The sequence below is a fragment of the Manis pentadactyla genome, chromosome 2 (assembly GCF_030020395.1).
Source record: "Manis pentadactyla isolate mManPen7 chromosome 2, mManPen7.hap1, whole genome shotgun sequence".
Classification (NCBI taxonomy): Eukaryota; Metazoa; Chordata; class Mammalia; order Pholidota; family Manidae; genus Manis; species Manis pentadactyla.
Window position 1 is genome coordinate 205,221,827 of NC_080020.1, and position 20,973 is coordinate 205,242,799.

Genomic DNA, 20,973 nt, shown 5'->3' on the forward strand with positions numbered 1-20,973 from the left:
TGTTTGCTGAATACACATTTAGGATTGTTATATTTACTTCATAAATTGATCCTTTCATTATTATGTAATATCCCTACCCACCCCAAACATGGTAAATATCTTTGCTCTGAATCTTACATTATTACTAATATCATCATTCCTGCTTTCTTTTGATTAATGTTCGTATGGCCAATATTTTAACATCCTTTTACTTTCAACGTACTTTTATAATTGTTAGAACTAAATTTCTTTTAGACAGCAAGTAATTGGGTAATGTATGTTTGTCCACCTTGCCTGTCTCTGTTGTTCAACTGATATACTTTGACCATTTATATAGAATTTAATTGTTGATATATTAGGACTTAGTTCTGTCTTTTTATTTTTTGTTTTATGTTTTTTCTTTTCTCTGTTTTTCATTTCTCTATTTTCTTGCCATCCTGTGAATTAAATTTGTTGTAGAATTCTACTGTAGTCTGAAAGTTTGTGTCTCTCCAGAATTCTATGTTGAAATCCTTATCCTCAGAGATGATGATATTAGGGAAGGGGGCCTTTGGGAAGTGCTTAGGTTATGAGGGTAGAGCCTTCCTGAATGGCATTAGTGCCTTAGAAGCTCCAGAGAAATCTCTAGCCCTTTTCATCATGTGAGGAAACAGAGAGAAGGTGCCAGTTATGAACCAAAATGAGGGCCCTCATCAAGTGCAACCACACTGGTGCCTCCAGAACTGTGAGATATAAGTTGCTGTTGTTTATAAGCTACCCAGTCTGTGGTATTTTGTTTTAGCAACCCAAATGGACAAAGAAAAGTTCCATTTTGACTTACGTATAATGTTTGTGAGTACATAACTTTGCATAAACTTCTGTAGTGGTTGCTGTGGGTGTCATATTAATGTGTCACTCATTTTACCAGTTTAGTGAAGTATAGAAACCTTACCTCTGTTTAAATGATTTTTTGCCATCATTTATAATACAATTTATATATTAAGTGTATGTGTGTTTACATATATATAACATTCTATTAATCTATATAGTTGCCTTTAATAGTTCTTATACATACACTGAGAACTACAGAAATGCAATTCTTGCTTTAATCACTAAACACAAGTTAGAGAATTCAAGAAGAAAAGGAAGGTCTATTATGTTTACCCAGATTTTATTTTTTGTTCTTTCTTCTTCACTGATTGTCCAAGATTCTTTCTTTCATCCTTTTTCAAGAACTTCCTTTAGCCATTGTTTTAGATAGACTGATGACAAATTCTCTTAGTTTTCCTTCTACTGAAAATGTCTTGATTTCCTCTTCATTACTGAAGAAAATTTTCATTGGGTATATAACTCCAGGTTGACAGTTCTTTTCTTACAGTACTTGAAAACTGTTGTGGCTTCTGTGGTTTCTAATGAGAAATCTACTGTCATCAATTTGGTGTGCTCCTCTAAGTAGTGTCATTTCTCTCTCTGGTGGCTTTCAAGATTTTTTATTTCTGTCTTAAGCTTACAGAAGTTTGAAAATGTGTGTTTGTGTGAATTTCTTTGACTTTCCTGCGTGAAGTTTGCTCAGCTTCTTGAATCTATGGGATTATGCTTTTTTCCACATTAAGGAAATTTTCAGCCGCTTTTTCAGCCCTTCATTCTCTATTCTGTGATTATGATGACATCTGTGTTAACTCTTTTGTAATAGTCCAACAAGTGCCTGTGGCTCTGTTCATTTTTGTTTTTCAGTCAATTTTTTTTCTCTGTTGGTCACATTGGGTAATTTCTATCATTCCTTTTTCAGATTCACGAATTTATTCCTCTGTTATTTTATTCTGTTGATCTCATCTACTGAATTTTTTTTTAAGTTCATTTATTAGATTTTTTCAGTTCTTTTTGATTCTCTTTTATATCTTCTGTTTCTTTTGGAAATTTCTTTTTCTTTGCTGAGATTTTCTATTTTTTCATTTGTTCTTAAGAATGCCCATAATTGCTCACTGAAACATTATTATGATGGTTGTTTAAAACTCGTTAGATGATTCTAATATCTATGTCATCTTGGTGTTGGTGTGTGTTGACTGTCTTTTCTTATTCAAGTTGTGATTATTTTAATTCTTGATATTACAAATGAGTTTCAATTGAATCCTGGGTATTTTGCATATTATGTTATGAGGATCTGAATCTTATTTAAATCTTCTGTTTTACCACATGTGGCTGGAAGTTCACATTTCCACTCAGTTTCCATTGACCACCACCATGTTGTTCCTTAAGATCCAAGTTTCCTAGAGAGTATGCCATCTTATCTCCAACATTCAGGGTCTTCTTACGTTTAGTTTATATATGATGTCCAGGAATGAATTGGGAAATGTTAATACCATTTAGCCCTTCCTCCTTGACAAAGAAAGTGGCAACTGGACCATGGTGTGACCGGAAGTGCTATTTTCTTGTTGGCAATGATACCTTAAGGCTATCTTGTGATATTCTTTAGAATCGTTTTTATTGCTTCAACAGCAGGATTCTGAATAGTTGGTAATTATTATTTATGTTTAAATTTCTGGCCTACCTACTAAGCTTCAAGACCATGTCTATTGTATTCACCTTTAAATTGGCTGTATCTAGGTACAGTGCTTATCAAAACATATTAGGCACTTAGTAAATATTTGTTGAGTGGATAAATACTGATGAATCCTGCCAGATGTTATCATTATCTCCATTCTACAGGGGAGTCTCACTCAAAGAAGTGAAGTAAATTGCCCCAAATCACAGTTAATATACAGTAAGGCCAGGGTAAGCCAGTGCCCTTCTTCAATATGCTATACAGTAGGACTATTATCTTCCTTTTTAGCTTTATTAAATTTTGATAAGAGTTGAGAGTGTCTGATAGCACAGCAGAAAAAAGTTAAGATTCCAGTTATCTTCTGTATTTGACATCAACCACTTAATTATTATGTTTTAGAAATTCTATTACTGTAAAAAGGGAATTACATGGTCACCTTTTTGGGATTTTCTATTTACAGGTAAAATTTATGAAGACTATTCCTGGTACGGCACTGGTAGAAATGGGCGATGAGTATGCTGTAGAAAGAGCTGTCACACACCTTAACAATGTCAAATTATTTGGGAAAAGACTTAATGTTTGGTAATTATTTTAACTGGTGAATTTAAGAAATATTTAAAAATCTTTATCCTTTTTATTATAGACATTAAATTTTGGAATATTTTAATATAACTGAGGGCACATCTGAAGCTATAGCTATATTGTTACCATTTTAGACAAATTACTAAGGTCATATAATTCAAGTTTTGCTCACCTACCTAGAGTTTTTAGTTTTATGATCATAAAAAACATGTTAAAATGACAAGCTTTTATGTTAAAGTTTTCTAGTATGACAGTATATGCAATAGATTTTCTTTTTAACTGGTATGTAACTGTAAGAGTGATTGTAATTCAAACTAAATTTAAGTATTTAAATTTTAAACTGTTTAAATAGCTACATATGCCTTTTTTCTTAAGATTGATGCAGTCATATATGTTAATGTTTTGAGACTGCTGCTTGCTGCTTTTTATCTAACAGCTATGTTCTGTATCTTTTTCCTTTCTAATCCTTAGTGTGTCTAAACAACATTCAGTTGTTCCAAGTCAAATATTTGAGCTGGAGGATGGTACAAGTAGCTACAAGGATTTTGCAATGAGCAAAAATAATCGCTTTACAAGTGCTGGCCAAGCATCTAAGAACATAATCCAGCCACCCTCATGTGTGCTGCATTATTATAATGTCCCACTCTGTGTCACAGAAGAGACCTTCACAAAGGTAGGCACTGAAATACAAATTATGTAGAATATTCCTATTTCTTCTTTTAAGTATATGATATTTTAGCCTCACTTGAAAATCTTACTCTATTCATCTTCTGCTTTTAGTATTATTAGTATTCTTTTATTCATTTGGTGCTTAATAGTTCATTCTTTGACCATCATACTCTTCTGGCCTCCACTCTTCTTTGGTCTTTTGTAGGTTTGTGGCTCAGTCTTTCTGCGAGTTGAAATTAGAAGGAGATACTCCTACTCCCTGCATTCAGTTATTTTACCATACCTTTAAGTCTCACTCCTAACAAAATTTTATATATTGCTGCATTTTTCCCTAAATGTAGGAAATGTTTCAGAAAGAATTGATTTTCTAGAACTCCACTCTCTGTCTTAGGTAGTAGATAAATCCTGGTTGGCTCTGAGAATACATGTATTAGTTATAAATCTGTAGTTTCATTGTACAGCACTAAAGTATTTATGTAGTTTATATAATATCACTTTTTTATTTTCTCATACAACTTAATTAATCTAAAACATTTGATTCAGTTCATTCATGTCAGACTCAAAATTTAAAGGCTGCCATTTAAAGAAGGTAGGAATATTATTTTGACCATATTTTTAATGGAGTTTTACATTTCTTTGACAGTTGTGTAATGACCATGAAGTTCTTACATTCATCAAATATAAAGTGTTTGATGCAAAACGTAAGTGCACATTCCCTCTATGTTTTCTGGTTAAGTTGACAACAAGCAAATAATAATTGCATTTGTGTTTCTTTGTTTTGCTTTAGCTTCTGCCAAAACACTTTCTGGGCTATTAGAATGGGAATGCAAAACTGATGCAGTAGAAGCCCTTACCGCACTTAATCACTACCAGATAAGAGTTCCTAGTAAGTGAAGTTCTATCATGATTATTTAGTAGGTTACTATCAGAAACATTGATGATAATTTTAAAGTAACATTCCTTAGGTTTTTCTGTTGTTTGTTTTTATACAGAGAAGTAAGAAAAGGCATATAAATCCCACAACCCACATTATCTTTGCATTAGTTACCTATTGCTATGTTAGGTGACCACAAAATTTAGTAGCTTAAAACAGCATACACTTACTATCTTCCTGTTTCTGAGGGTCAGTAATCTTTGTACAAACAATTGATCTGGGTAGTTCTGGCTCAGAGTCTCTCATGAGGTTGTGGATAAGTTGTTGTCTGGGTCTCTACTCATTTTGTGTTTTGGCTGGGGGCTGGAAAATACTTCTAAGTCACTCGTGTATGTGGTTGTTGCAGGCCCAGTCAAGCCACATTGTCCATTTCATGGTAGCTGGCTTCCTTCAGAGTTAGTGAACCAAGAGAGATGAGAGCAAAAGACCGAAACAGGAGCCAGCAATGTCTTTTATAACCTGTCTTGTATGGTGCCTTGCTGTTTTCATTTTATATATCAGCACATGCAAAGCTACCCTTTTCTTTTAAGTATTTGCCAAGTAGCTATTCATAGTAGAGCTGTACCAGTTTGATTTACCCATGTCCCCACTGATGAACACCTGTTGTTGCAGTTCTTCTATTACTGTAATTAACACTCTTACAGTTGCACTTTTGTATTTGTAGGGTTGTTTCTTAATAGTGGAGGGCTTAAAGATTTATATTTTGATAACTCTCACTAGATTGCTCTGTAAAAAGGTTGCACCAATTTGCATTGCACTAGTATTGCACTAGTATGTGATAATACCCATTGCCCAACACTCTTACCAGCATTGAGTATTCTCAGACTTTAATTTTTTAACCAGTGTGGTAGGTGAAAAATGATATTCCCTTGTTTCAGTTTGTATCAAGTGAAATCATCACTCTCTTTATTCTCTCCATAATCGTAAATGGCCTCTCTTTTTACTGTGCAAAGGACACTCGTCTATTTAACTTCTGAAGCTTTGTGCTGTGTACTTTATTTTAATCCTGGATCCAAAGAGTATTGAAACTATTTTTCTAAATAATAGAAAAATTATTATTAATTTTATTGGGTGTGATGACAAATGGTCATTAAGGAAAAAAAGAAAAGTACATACTAAAGGATTTATGGGTGGAATAACATAGCTAGGATTTGTTTAAAAATATTCCAGCTCCCAAAAAGTGTGTGGAAGTTAGGTAGATGAACGAAGACTGCCAAATGTTGACAACTATTGAAGCTAGGTGATAGATATATGGTAGTTCATTATATTAATTTATATATTTCTTTATGTTTGAGCTTTTTATAATAAAAATTTTTAAAGTAAATAAGTGGGAATACTTCTCCATTTTACTTTTAGTCACAAAAGTAAGTTCTAAAGTAGTGAATCAGAACTGTAGGAACATAGCCATGGACAAAGTCTCTGCCTTCATGGGGCTTACCTGATAGCAGATAGAAGCAAAAGCAATCTTCCCCTTATCTTAATAGAAATTTTCCTCCTTTGTATTCCTGCTTCAAATACTATAAAAAGGTGAAATAATTTACTCTGCTAATTCAAGGTAATCTTGAAAGTTTGATGAAGAGAACTATTAACTTTGTTTTTTAATTTTTACAGATGGTTCCAATCCCTACACACTGAAGCTTTGCTTTTCTACATCATCCCATTTATAAGAAGAGAAGAGCATGTTAGAATTTCTTTACCTTTGTTATAATTTTAAAGCTACACTTCATTATAAAACATCTAAAATGGTTGATCTAATGTTGCCTTGCTTACTTCAAGATGCTGTTCTGTAACAAACATTTTGCCTTGAGTAAATTTGTTGTAAAATTAAATACTGAATTGTTTTCATTTTAAAATAGAATATCATAATGTAGACTATCTACAGCTTCCTTGTAGACTACACAAATGTATGATTTCTAATATTATTTTTCTTCCACAGTGAAAATATATTTGCATTCTTAATGCTAATTATCTGCAAGTATTTTTCCATTGTGTATGAGATTAATGCAGGTGAAAGTATTGCATTTTAATATTATAGAATTCCTATATGTTTAGATGTTTAAGTATGTTGCAATTATTCATATTAAACATAACTTGTATTTATTATTTTAATCAAGTTTGAGAATAACATTGCACATATTGAATTTCAAGTACTACAGATTTAGCTGATTTTATATTTTGAAAGGCTAACAGACATGGATACACTTGTACAGGATGTGCTCAAACTTATTTAAATTGATGTATTTTTTTTTTTAAGTCATCCATTTGTATTGACATGCCTCTGTTTCTAGTTGCAGTTTGGAGATTTTATAAAGTTACAACAATGAGTTAACGTATTCATCTTCATTTGTTGCATGTGATTTGATCTTGAAACACCTCTGGTTTTTGGTATTGAGATTTTAATAGAAGTTATGATTAACAGTTCCTCTTGTAGATAACCTGATGTCCATAGATGGGCTGGACTTTAGGGAGTCTGTGAACCCCCTAAAATTATATGTAGAATTTTGGGTATTTACATTTTATTTTTTACTCTTGAATCCATCGGTAATATATGTATTTTTCTATATAGTGCAGGTGTAAGGATCTAATTTTATTTTTATTCCAAACATAGCTATTTGTTTCAACACCATCTATTAAACATTTTTTCTCCCACTGGATCTGTTTTTTTTCCTTTTTTGGGGAAAACAGTATATCTCATACATATGGAAGTAAGATGTAAGAACTAAGCATGGTATTAAGAGACTATAGCACACTTGTTTATCAAATTCACAGCTTTTTTAATAATAGGAAACTGGTACAGCCATTTTATTATTTTTAGAAGAAGGGAAAATGTTTCATCTATAGAATAACTGTGAAGTCTATAGTTGGCAATAGCAGTTTTGTGATCTTGAGACTTAAACAAATTTGCAAATAGAAGTTCCATTTAGATGTTTTGTAAAAGCTTTATTTTGAATCTAAATGTAAAAAAGGCTGTTTGCCTTTAATACTTTAAGAAATGAGGCAGGGTTTAAAAAATAACTCTTTAATAGAAAATTCAGATGGAAACTAAACACACTGACATTTATTTCCCCTTGAATTTTCACAGCAGTGGACCAGTTTTCCTTTAGTCCTCTAAAGATCTAGAAAAATTTAAAACTCTTACCTAGAAGTCTAGAAGCATTTAGACTCTTACCAAGGAACCCAGTAAGTTATGCCAAGGGTCACTTGTGTAGGAATTATAAATGTATGATACTGGGCTGTGTACGTCCTCATTCATTGCTGACTTAATACCTAGTTATTTAGTTAGGTAAAATGGGATAGTAAAGCTTTTTTTTTCTTACTATAAATACTTTATACATTTGTTGCAAATTTGAAATGTCTTAATTTTAAAAGACGACTATCAGTTTATAGGACAGTTGTTTCCTTCCCTTCTCCTCTGAAAGCTAATGTGGATGGCAGTGATACAGATTATTTTGTACCTAAGGTTTTAGGAAACAGACTACTGGCTGGTAACAGGGCTTACTTAATTTAGATTTTCTTTAAATGGGCATCGACTTTTAGAGGTGAACTCTGTCTTAATGCTCTCTCCCTGTCAAAATGATAAGAAGTTGTGAGTTCTGCAGTCGTGTGATTCTATGGCTTACTTAAACTTAAACAAGTTTAAGCTGGGCCTTGCTAGTCTGGACACTGGTGTGTCAGCCCTGTAGTGTTGCTATCAGTCATGTCTTTAACGGTTTGTTGGGACATCACCACTGTCAACTGAGTTCGCTTTGGCAACATTCCCTCATTCCTTAGCCCGAACAGCAACATTCTTCCCTGTGCTTTCTGCTTTTAGGAGAACATGAAAGAGCAAATTTTACAGCTATAAAGAAAACATTCTGGCTTTGAGTTTGTTTTAAATACTAGGATTGCTTTCCACATCTAAATTACATTAAATTCTTGATAATAAATTTGCAAAACTGAGTTACGGACTATAAGCTGCCTTTTAAAATCCTCACTTTCCTGCTGAGGGTATTATTCCACAAAGAAAAAGTATTTTCAGTTGCATGTGACATGAGACTGATAACTAGCAGCATCCTAGTTGATTGGTTATCTAAACTGTGTATTTTATGGAACTGAATTGAGAGGAGAGGATAAAAATGACTAAATGGGGTCAATTATGCTTCACGTTTTCTTTACATTGCCATCTGCAGGAATAGATTCGTTGCTAGCTAACTGCCTTTAGTAGTAGTTATCAATGGTACTCTACTACTTTCTAGAATAAAGAAATTTTGAGTGTAGAACATTCTTCCGTAAATTAGGAATCTAAAGGAAGCTTTGCTTCTACTTTGGAAGTTCTTCAGGTGACAAAGGTTCTTGTAAGAAAGATAACTCCAATAACCTACCTGTCTCCATGAGGGTCAAGAGACATTAAATTTATTGAGGGGCCATGTAAAAGCAGCAAGCCTTTCTCATAGTACCACTGGTTTGCTCGTAAGAGTTAAGCCTTAAAAAACAAAGACGTTAGAGGAAATGAAAAATTAAGCTTCATACGGTCTGCCCCCTCAGCATGTTCTATTCTTCAGACATTTTTTTACTAGTGATGGTGATTTCCAATGTCAACCAATAAGTAAGTGAATGTGCAAACATGGTTCCTGTTTAAAGCCAAAGTTAATTGGGGATTTTAAATCTAGTGGATATTTAATCTATAGTGTTACTGCTTTTCCCTAAAGCTTAGTATTTCCACCAAGTGGATTCAAGTGCTAATTAAAAACTGGTATTTTTTTAAGGTTAGCTAATCACCTTTCTAGCCATCACAATTTTAACAATACGGTGGACTTTTTTTACTAGTAAATTTCTCCAGTGTAGAAACATTTTATCTGAGAGAGTGCTTGAAATTCTCAGTTTTCATTTATGAATGAGGAAGTTAGTAATGGTGAATATTGTAGTCTCTCGGCTCTCCATTCCACCCTCCCTCATTTTGCAGAGTGGTCAAGGTTTGAGGGAGCCTGGCTGACTTGATTTCATCCTTCTAGTGCAATGGCTCTTAATAAGGGAGGGACCTACCCCCTTAGAGGACATTTCTACAGGTGATAAACTGTGGGTGCTTTTTTTTTTTTTTTACAGTTTGGGGGATACTACAGAAATTTGATGGGCAGTAAACCAGAAAGAGTTGCCCTTGTGCTAGATGACTTCCTAATATCCCATCAGATAGTATCTGATCTCGAATGTAACTCTCTTTTGTATATATAAACACAAAGTATTTTTGTATGTAATACACTGAATTTTCTAAGAAGGTTACATTCAACTACCTGTAAATCAAGGAAAGATGCTTGTTTGAAATGCTTCCAAGAGTTCACCATTTTGGAAAACTACATCATTGGAGTGATATTTGAGTTGCCATTGTAACACAACAGGGTCAGTTTTCATTTGTAGCAGTCACATTCATCTGTGCCTTCTATTGTGGCCATTCCTGAGTGTGTATGTTCACAATATGCACTTTATTATGTTTTATTTCTCCTTTATTTTACAATTAGGGGATTACTTTCACCCCCACACTGGCAACATGTGATTCTATGGCTTACGGTTGTATTTCTGTGGTGCCTGGCTGCTTCTGTTCTGTCACCCTGGACTTTGGGGGCAGGGGCGTTGGAGTCAGGAAAGAGACCCACTAAGGTCTTGGGCAGTGAGTAATTAGGAAAGATGCTTTGAGACGGGGAGAGGATGATTCCATGAGTAGAAACTAGTATTTCTCTGCATTCTTAGACCAGAGTAATGCCCTGGCCGCTCAGTTCAGGTTCTGCTGGGACTCTACCCTACTAAGTTTTGAGATTTCCTCACTTAAACTGAGCCCTAACCTGCAGGCAGTCATATTCATGAGTGGGCTCAAATTTTCTTGAAAATTAAGAGACTATCTTATCCAGTCTACCTGATTTTATTTAGACTTTGACCCATATGCTAACATACGTAGCTGCGTCAAAGTCTTGAAGAGGATCTCAATAAGAGACTGATTTATATAGAAAATAACACATAAGACCAAAGACATTTAGGTATGTAACCTATAAATTCTTCTGGTTTGGTCAAGAGGGCTTTAGGAGTCTTTCATTTAAAATGAGAATTCTAATGCATTTTGTTATATGCACCTGTATGATACATGAGAAAGCCTAAGCTTTTCCTCCCTAGTCAGAATAATTGAGAGAGGACTGATGGCAACATCATTGACCACAGTCATGGCAGAACTTTTCTTGCTAGATGGTTAGAGGGATAAGTAACATCTATAGGACAATTGCCAATACAAAGCCAGACTTTTCTTACAAAGTCTTCATACAGTTGTTTATATAATACCATGATATTTCTGAGCCAAGTGCTAATAGTTTGAGCTGAAATTTCTACCACTGGACCAAAAAGGCTAAGTGTAATGACCCCTTTGCTCCCTACAGTTCCTACTCTATAAACACTAGTCTCAGAATAAGCAAAACTTGTTATTTTCCTTAGTTTATTTATGTTTCTGAGGAAGATATGATTGCTTGGAATTATTTCCATTATGCACAAATGAAGACCATATGGTTTATAAATGGTACAAGATCCTGAAAATACACAGGAAATACATCTTCGCAAATACCATCAACTTACCTGCCACCAGGTCTGACACTGAATTGAGCTGGAACCCAGAGCTCTTTCACTGAAGAGTATCTGACCGTGTGCAGGGGAAAAGGCAGGGACTGTGAGGAATATGAGACTACATTCTGGTTGTTTTGGATGAATCAAATAATTCCCAATAACTTTGAGGTAGCATTGTGTAAAAGAACACTGGGTTAGGACTCAAACCTGACTTCTTGTCCCAGCTATGCCATTAACTGTGACCTTGAGCAAGTCATTTTTAAGGGACATTTTAAACCTTAGGTTCCTTTTGTATAAAATGAGAACATTAATATCTGGCTGCTTATCTATCTCACAATGAAATAATATATAAAAAGCACTTTTGATGACAATACAAATCTCCAGGAGACAGAGGGTAACTTCCATTCACTGGGTCCTACATTGCTGTGTGATTAACACTTGAGAAGGAAATACAGCCTGCCACAGCCCAGTCGCTGCCATTTCACATCTGTGGTCAGCCCCTCTCAGAATTTTTCAGCAATACAAATATATATTATAGATCAGTAGTATAGCTCAGGTAACAAAATCCAGCAAGTTGGTGGTGAAAATTATTTCAACCTATCTGGACAATTTATTTTTTTTTAAGACTTGGCCTACTCATCTCAGTAAAAGCCCTCCTAAATTCTGAAGACAGGCAAAGTTAAACATTTGAACTATTAGTTTAAGGGAAGCTTATTATAGAACTTTACTTTTAGTATGGAATATATGCAAACTATGTGAGTTTGTGTACACGTAATGGGTATCTTTTATTCAACCAGATCGTTGTGCAAATAGACCCTTTTGTTTTTTTATGAATATGGCATTTTGTAGTCATAATATTGGATGTTAACACTGTATTGGCTATATATAACTGTTATGAAGACTGCTTGCCTGAATATTTCTGGCTAGCACTACTTCCAAGTATGTAGTTTGATACATTTTTGCTCTGAAGAACTATAACAGGAGTTTGAAAGCTGCCAACTAGATGATAGCAAACTGCCTGTCAATCTCAGTTCTGTCATTCTGGATTTGACAGAGCTTTTTTCTCAGCTATAGTATTTCTAGACTGAAGAGTTCCCATTTGTCTTTATTTTTTTTCCTTTTCATTTATCCTAATGAAGTAGGTCTTTTATCAAAGTCCTAAAATTTCTTCCATCATTTAGTTGTCCCCTTTCTGAGATGCGACGAGCAGAACAGAATGCCAGCTATGTACCCACTCAAGTTCACAAGAAGCTGTTTTCCATTTTGGTTTCCATACTTTTAGAACAAAGAGTGTTGAGGGGGAAGGAGTGTAAGATTGGAGTCAGAAATCCTGGGTTCATGACCTGACTACCTTCTTTTGCTATGAGCCTGAGCAAGTCCTTTAAAATGGCTTGATCCTCTGTTTATTTTTATTAAGGTATCATTGATATACAATCATATGAAGGTTTCACATGAGCAGCATTGGTTACTACATCCACCCATATTATCAAGTCCTCCCCTCATATGCCATTGCAGTCACTGTCCATCAGTATATAAGGCACTATAGAGTCACTACTTGTCTTCTCTGTGCTATACTGCCTTCCCCATGACCCCTCTACATTATGTGTGCTAGTTATAATGCCCCTTAATCCCCTTCTCCCTCCCTCGCCACTCGCCCTCCCCAAACCCTTTCCCTTTGGTAACGGCTAGTCCATTCTTGGGTTCTGTGAGTCTGTTGCTATTTTGTTCCTTCAGTTTTTGCTTCGTTGTTACTACTCCACAAATGAGGGAAATCATTTTGTACTTGTCTTTCTCTGCCTGGCTTATTTCACTGAGCATAATAACCCTGTAGCTTCATCCGTGTTGTTGCACATGGTAAGATTTGTTTTCTTCTTATGGCTGAATAGTATTCCATTGTGTATATGTACCACATCTTCATCCACCTACTGATGATGGACACTTGGGTTGCTTCCATATCTTGGTTACTGTAAATAGTGCTGCAATAAACATAGGGGTTCAATGTCTTTTTAAATCTGGGATCCTGTATTTTTAGGGTAAATTCCCAGGAGTGGAATTCCTGGGTCAAATAGTATTTCTATTTTTAGTTTTTTGAGGAACCTCCATATTGCTTTCCACAATGGTTGAACTAATTTACGTTCCCACCAGCAGTGTAGGAGGGTTCCCCTTTCTCCACATCCTCACCTACATTTGTTGTTTGTCTTTTTGATGGTGGCCATCCTAACTGGTGTGAGGTAATATCTCATTGTGGTTTTAATTTGCATTTCCCTGATAATTAGTGATGTGGAGCATCTTTTCATGTGCCTGTTGGCCATCTGAATTTGTTCTTTGGAGAAGTGTCTGTTTAGATCCTCCACCCATTTTTGAATCGGGTTACTTGCTTTTTGGGTGTTGAGGCACATGAGTTCTTTACATATTTTGGATGTTAACCTTATCAGATATGTAGTTTATGAATATATTCTCCCATACTGTAGGATGCCTTTTTGTTCTGGTGATGGTGTTCCTTTGTTGTACAGAAGCTTTTTAGTTTGATGTAGCCCCATTTCCCATTTGTTCATTTTTGCTTTTGTTTCCCTTGCCTGAGGAGATGTGTTTGGGAAAAAGTTGCTCATGTTTATATTCAAGACATTTTTGCCTATGTTTTCTTCCAAGAGTTTTATGGTTTCACGACATACATTCAGGTCTTTGATCCATTTCGAGTTTACTTTTGTGTGTGGGGTTTGACAATAATCCAGTTTCATTCTCTTATATGTAGCTGTCCAGTTTTGCCAGCACCAGTTGTTGAATAGGCTGTCATTTCCCCATTGTATATCCATTGCTCCTTTATCGTATATTACTCAGCTGTTTATTAATCTATAAAATGGGGGTGTTAATATCTACTTTTTTTACCCACTTAAATTGTCATAGAATAGACCTTGGTTGGGTACTATTGCAGTGACCTTATTTTCTTTTCATTTGTTAAAGAGTCCATTAGACTATGAACTCCAGAAGGCCAGGAAGCTTTGTATTTCCTTTCCTTTCCTCTCAACACCTCACCCATAAAGTCATGGTCTCCCACATGAAATTGTTTCCACAGATGAAGCCTGTCTCCATTGATGCCAAAGCCACAGCTTGACCTTGCCTAGCTGTGACTGAGATGCATGGGTAAGCATGCTTGTCAAGGAGAAGATAACACAATTCTAAAGGAAGTTATAATACCGAAGACCACAGAATCATGATTAAACTATCTTGACAGGCCATGGTCCTGGGTTGGAAATAAAGATGAAATTTAACTGAGATAAGAAAAGTTTCCTCATTTCAGTTTAATGTATTAATAGCAAACATTTACTGAGCATTTATGTATGTTAGGTATCCTACTAAATATACATGCTATGTAATTCTTAAGACAGATCAGGTAGATGCTATTATTACAAAGATGCAAAAATTTAAAGCAACCTGCCCAGGAGTTTTCAGCCATTAAGTGGTAGAACCTGGGTTCCACCCCTTGAGGATTCCCAAACATACAACTGCTATGGCCCTCAGATTAACACCCCCATGACCCAAAATGTCCAAGTTATAATCCTTGGAACCTGTAAATATGTAACCTGCATGGCCAAAGGGACTTGGTAGATGAGAGTACATTTACTGACCTTGGGATGGGATTACCCTGGATTATCCAGGTGGGCCCAGTCTAGTCACATGAGTCTTTGAGGCATCTCCCATCTACAGGGAGAGAGGAGATAAAAGATTTGAAGCATGAAAAAACACCTGCTGGTGCTGGCTTTGACGATGGAGAAAGGAGGCCCCAAGCCAAAGAACATGGGTGGCCTCCAGAAGCTGGGAATAGCTATCAGCTGACAACTGGCAAGGAAATGGGGATCTCAGCACTATAGCTGCAATGAACTGAATTTTGCTGATAACCTGAATTAGTAAGGAAATGGGCTCTGCCCTAGAACCTCCAGAAAGAAACATAGCCTTGCTGACACTTTGATTTCAGCCAAGTGAGACCAGTGTCAGACTTCTGATCTGTTGAACTATATGATAATAAATACATGTTTAATACAAGTTTGTGGCGATTTAGTATGGCAGGAATAGAAACTAATAGAGGTGCATTAGTTCCCCACCAGAAACTGGTTGGCCAGCTGGGAGCTTTTCCTGACCACAGTCTGAATATGAAAACACACTATGATGAGGCTAAAACACTAACAAAATAAGGATAGAGAAGGATTAGTTTTCAGATGGTGTCTTACTGTTTTGTAGATTGTCCAGACTGAAAATGTTTCTGGAATATTGGGTCAATTCTGAATCACATTTTGGAAGTCACCAGCAAATTAAAGTGAATCAAGCATAAGCGTGATAAGCCTAGTGGGAGGATGAGCCTAGGATTCACAAAATTTTAATGTGGCTTTGGAAATTGATGCATTTTGCACATACCTAGCTTTATCCTTGGGGGAAAATTGAAGTTCCTATGGCCAGGATCCTCACCTTAATTTAAACTATCTGATATAAATAAAGTTATTATTGACTGAGTCACTATATAAAGAGCTCTGCCCTGTGCTGTGGGTGGAGGCAGAGACAAAGGAGGATTACAGACCTGCAGAGTGCTGGATGCAGATGTAATTCTATTGCTTGACCTATCGCCATGAGAACAAGCCAGATAATAAGCCCTTTTACCCCAAGAATATTCCATTGTCATTCCTCAGTCTCACTGAATCAATAGTGAGATTGTCTGGGGCTGAAACCCATTGGCAAGACAATTGGTGACATTAGCAAGATTCACTGTTGACTGAGGAACAGAACACACTGCCCTTATGGGAGGGGTACTTCAGCGGGCTGCCCCTATGAATGGGGAGACAGATGAGTGTCCCTATCTTGCCAATGAGTTTCAGCTCTGGACAAGTTCACTATGGATTCAATGTGAGCAAAGAAATGACAGTAGAATGTTCTTGGGGTGAAAGGGTCATACCCAACTGTATTTCCACCGTGGCAGATCAATCATAAGAATCCCATCCACTCACAGTGAGTCTGCATGCAACAAGCTGGTCTTTGCCTCCAGGCCTCTCTCCCCCTGCAGCCATCTCAGTCTCTGTCCTCGGCAGTGCCACCACTCCAGTCTTGTCTCTGCTCTCCAGCCATGCCACTGTGTTGCCCAGAGCACTGGGTGGAGCTCCTTATATAGAGTCAATAATAATGTATTGCCACACATGTGCAGTGAGCTACTCAACCAGGGCCAGGGGAGAGTCCTGGCCACAGGAACCTTCACTTTATCCACAGTTCCCCAGTTGGCATGTGGTCTGAGGTGTCTTGCCTCCTAAAGGTTTGCCAGGTGCTCTGAAGGAGGGAAAGGCCATGGAGGAGAAGGGCATACTCCTGAGGGAAGCACAGGAAGAGGCAGCATGAGAACTTCAGCTGCAAGGAATTGGGGTGAAGGTAAGAGAGCTGCATTGCTCTGAGGCACTGTAGAAAAGTAAAAGGGTGTAGCAGAGGAGGCACTTGGGGGAGTGGAAAAAAAAGTGCCATCAGCCCTGGAAATGGAGGAGCTGGGGAAGGAGCAGTTTCCTGGGACTGTCCCCCTTCCCACTATTATAGATGGATATGGGGGGTAAGGCTATCAGACTGAACAAGCCCAAATCCCTTTGGGAATAGGGCATCTACCCCCAAAAGAGTATACTGTGTATATATCTCCTATCCCTAGGGGTATATTTTGGGGCTTGATATCCTGCAGGGCCTATGGTTGCAGAACACTGCAGGTGAGTTCAGACTGAGTACATGTGGTGAAGGCAGTTCTGAGGGGACACGCTAGGCACTCACCCATAGCTTTGCCTGTGCCTTGGTGAGTAACTAATAACAAACAATACAAACTGCCTGGAGGGCATAAAGAGATTGGAGAAACTCCCCAGGAGCTGGAAAAGGTGGGTATTATAAAGCCCACCCATAGTCCTTTCAATTGCATCCATTTCAGTCACTGTCCATCAGCGTAGTAAGATGCTGTAGAATCACTACTTGTCTTCTCTGTGTTGCTCAGCCCTCCCCGCCACTATTATTTTTGATTGCTGTAGTAGCATCACTGCTTGATTCACTGCAAGATAAACAATAACTTAATTAATCCCATTCTGATGGCTTTTTGCATATTAGCTTTTCAAAAAGCCATTTATATACTCATGATACTCCCTGAACTGCAGTTTCTTGGTCAAATAACATTCACATTTCAAATGTTGACAGAATTGCCAATTTGTACTCCTTACCCAAGAAAGGTTGACCTGTTAAACTTTGTTAATCTCATAGGTGAAAATTAGCTAGATATTATTTTAATTTGCACATTTGTTGTGATATATTTCATATGTTTTAACTATATTTCTATTGTTGGGTATTCATCTTTTTATTAATTTGTAAGCATTCTTTTCCTCTTTATGTTAGGACCATTATATCTAACATACATATTGCAATTTTTAAAAATTAGTTGTTATAGAAGGATTATAGAAATAGTGGTCTACATTTTCTTATATATCTTTATAAACTACTATATATATATTTTAAATTACTAGTTAATAAGTGACCCAGACTCTGCCTTTCAGCCTCACTTCTTCCCTTAGACTTAATCCTGCAACTCACTGGATGAGATGAAGGGAATGGAAAACAGAGGACCAGGGCCTGGAAGGAGATTCTCTAAGGTCTTCTGAACTCAACTTGTCCTTTCCGGCTACATTTTGTTTCTTATCCTATGTAAGCCTAAGGAGGCAATATTTTCTTGTCTACTGAAGTATTGCTAAAAGAAGGGAAGATTGGCAGGTGGAAGTTTCCTTGCTCTTCAGAGGCTGTGTGCTATTATTGTCCTTCCTGAGTTTGTTCTTTCCGTTCTGACACGGGACACCAAACATCCATAGGAAATAATGAGTACTTCTTCCAGGTTTGTACTCATTTTAATAGGGGTGAGGTGGGGGAGGGGTTGGTTTGGTTTTTATTTTTTTGCTTTGTTTTCTCTAACATTACCACGTATATTTTTTGAAAAGTCAAAATGCATCATTTGACACATGATCTGATAAACTATTTGAAATAGGGACTCTCCTGAAAAATTCTGGGGGTTCCGGTCACTGTGCGTACTGCCTCCTGGAGGGGGCTGAGCAGCTCTGTCCAGATACATGTGAGGGATTAGAAAGGGAGCCCCAGGTATGTCCTGCTTTAGTCCATATAAAGCCTGGGGCAATTTTACCCTAAAGCTAAAGGAAATGGAGCTTCAGCACCCCTCATTTGCTAGGGGCTGGCCTTTTCTAAGGCCTTGGGAGGAGAACTAGTGATGTGTTCACGTGTTTTTGTATAAACACCAAAAATATTTTGGTATTGTTTTCCATGATCTCAAACATTTCATAAGCTTTAGGCCCTATAAATCTGGGCCTACTCCTGAAAAGGGTTTCCTCTCTGTCCATGCTGGTGGGTTTCACCTTTATATAGCCAGACTAGTAAGCAGACTCAAGTTCAGGCCAGGGCACACTGGAATGCCAAGGATTGTGTGGGAATGCAAGGAAAGGGGAGCTGCTGAATGCAGAGAAAACTGCAGGCTGGACCAAGAGCACACCTCCTGGGGAAAAGCGAGCTATGGACTCAGAGTCTGGTGGAAAGAGTTCCTCAGAGAGGTGGGTAGCAAGCAGCACTAGTCAGTTACCTGTTTCAAAGTCCTTGAGAATGACTAATGATCTACTTTTAAATCCTCTTTGAATAAAAATGCCACTGACTATGTGCTATGTTCCAACCAACCCCACACCCTGGAGAGGCTGTGTCCTGCAGTGGGGAGAGCCCTGGAGTGGTCCTGGCCACAGCTACTCTGCTAAGTAGCCATGCGACTTTGGCCAAGTTATTAATCCCTTCAGGCCTCACTTCGTTCATCTTTAACACACAGGTGTTGGATTAGAACATCCTTGCTCTGAAATCTGAATAATTTTATGGTATGGAGGTAAAATTTAAATGATTTCTGTAGTGATACAAGGGTATTTCCATGAGGAAATCTGATGCATGTGTTGGGAGGGAGATTGACACATGGAGACAAATTGGACCATGTAGGATTAGGGAATTCAAAATTGTTTCCTCTTGCTCAGTGAATGTGCCAAATATGAGTCTCTCATCTTAAGAACTGTCTTCGTTTTAGCAAATGAGAAGAAGACATTGTGAGCATTTACAAAATTAAAAGAATATTCATGGCATGTCAAATGTAGGACGTGTGTAGGCAGCAGTGTGTTAGGTTCCAGGAAGGAGATTTGCATTTAAGACATGGTCTTTGTTATTTAGGAGATTACAACTAAAACAAGACTAGCCCAGATCTAACAAATAGCAAACAAAGCTGACAAGATATAACCATAACCCATGATTAATGACAAACTGATTTAATAAATTATGGTGCATCTATTCGATGGGATACTATGCAATCATAAAATAGAATGAGTTGTATTTACATGTATGAACTTGGAAAGGTGTAGAAGACATACTGTTAAGTGAAAATAAGCAAGTGATAGAATAATATAAAGAACATATCACATTTTTGTAAAAAGCAAAATGAAACTCTAAATAGGTAATTCTTTGTTTGCATAAGCATAGGAAAAGTATGGAATGATACACAATATGCTAATAGCAGTTATGTAGAGAGGAGGAAGAAAGGATTTAAAATCTTTATGTAATTTAATTTGTTAAAATTGTTACAATGAGTGTGTATTATACTTTTAAAAGTGCTTTTGTAAACAAAAAAATAGCATGACCTTTGTTTCCTCAGGTTTCACCAGTCTGTGGATGTATCTTGGATCATATCATGGCTCTATCTTTACTCCATGGTACCCCCAGCTCCCTGCTAAAACTCATCCAGTGGCTCTGCAGCCAGTCCTCTCCTGTTTCAGGATAAGCCTTAGCACAATGCCCTCCATGAAGGCATGCCAGGCAGTGAGTTCTATACATCTAGTGTTTGTGGGCTAGGATAGAAGGAAGAAATGCTAAAGTTAGGGACACCTCTAGAGAGGAAGCTTGGCTCTGGGCTGGTTGGGACGGCAAGAGGAACAGGTCCCTTCAGAGGGCTGTGGTCAGCAAAATGATTCCCATTTCTAACAAACAAGCCCATGGGCCCTACCCTGCTCCAGTTGTGGATTATTGCCAGGGTTTTACAGGCACACAGAGAAAGTCTGCTTCAAGTAGGAAGGATGCTGCTGGGCTCTGCAGGATGGGTTGGACATTCTTCCACATTACTTACTGGGTGACCAAGGCAGGCCATTCCACTTTAGCCGGAGGAAAAAGGACTCCAAGGTGGGGAAAATGCATGACTGATGTCAAGAGCTGCATTTTGCAAGCACTCTTTCCTCACCAGCTCCATGTCTGGTAGTTCTTAAATGATATAGTTAATAGCACCCCAGTGAACCCTCGAGCCAGCACACACCTCACTTAGCAAGACACCTTTGGATATGGGGCATTTCTATTAAAAACCAATAAACCCCAGGTGATTTGTGAGTCATGTGAGAAAAAAAACCCAACAGCATGTGGTTTAGTTGCAGATGGTGTAAGAGAGCAAAGTCAAGGCAATAATAGCTAGTTGCCCCAGTGATTTGAATTATCAAATTAATATTTATTGGGCACCCACTTTCTGTGAGGCTGGGCAGTGAAGAATTTAGATGATGGGGCCGATCCCTCCTTGATAGAGGCTACCATCTAGTGGGGAGGCTGACAAATACATCAACACATGGAAGGGCACAGGAAATGTGCCCTC

General features: G+C 37.2%; 1 protein-coding gene across 3 annotated transcripts in view; it reads left to right on the forward strand.

Annotated features, from left to right (window-relative positions):
* Positions 1–7,334, forward strand: part of HNRNPLL (heterogeneous nuclear ribonucleoprotein L like) — a 45,222-nt gene extending 37,888 nt beyond the window's left edge. For all 3 annotated transcript variants that reach the window (XM_057497278.1, XM_036931607.2, XM_057497277.1), the window contains 5 exons: positions 2,961–3,082; positions 3,554–3,755; positions 4,395–4,452; positions 4,539–4,637; positions 6,297–7,334. In XM_057497278.1, coding sequence (XP_057353261.1) covers positions 2,961–3,082; positions 3,554–3,755; positions 4,395–4,452; positions 4,539–4,637; positions 6,297–6,352 — 537 coding nt within the window. In that variant the 3' untranslated portion in view covers positions 6,353–7,334. The remainder of the gene's footprint in view (positions 1–2,960; positions 3,083–3,553; positions 3,756–4,394; positions 4,453–4,538; positions 4,638–6,296) is intronic.
* Positions 7,335–20,973: the final 13,639 nt, after the last annotated feature.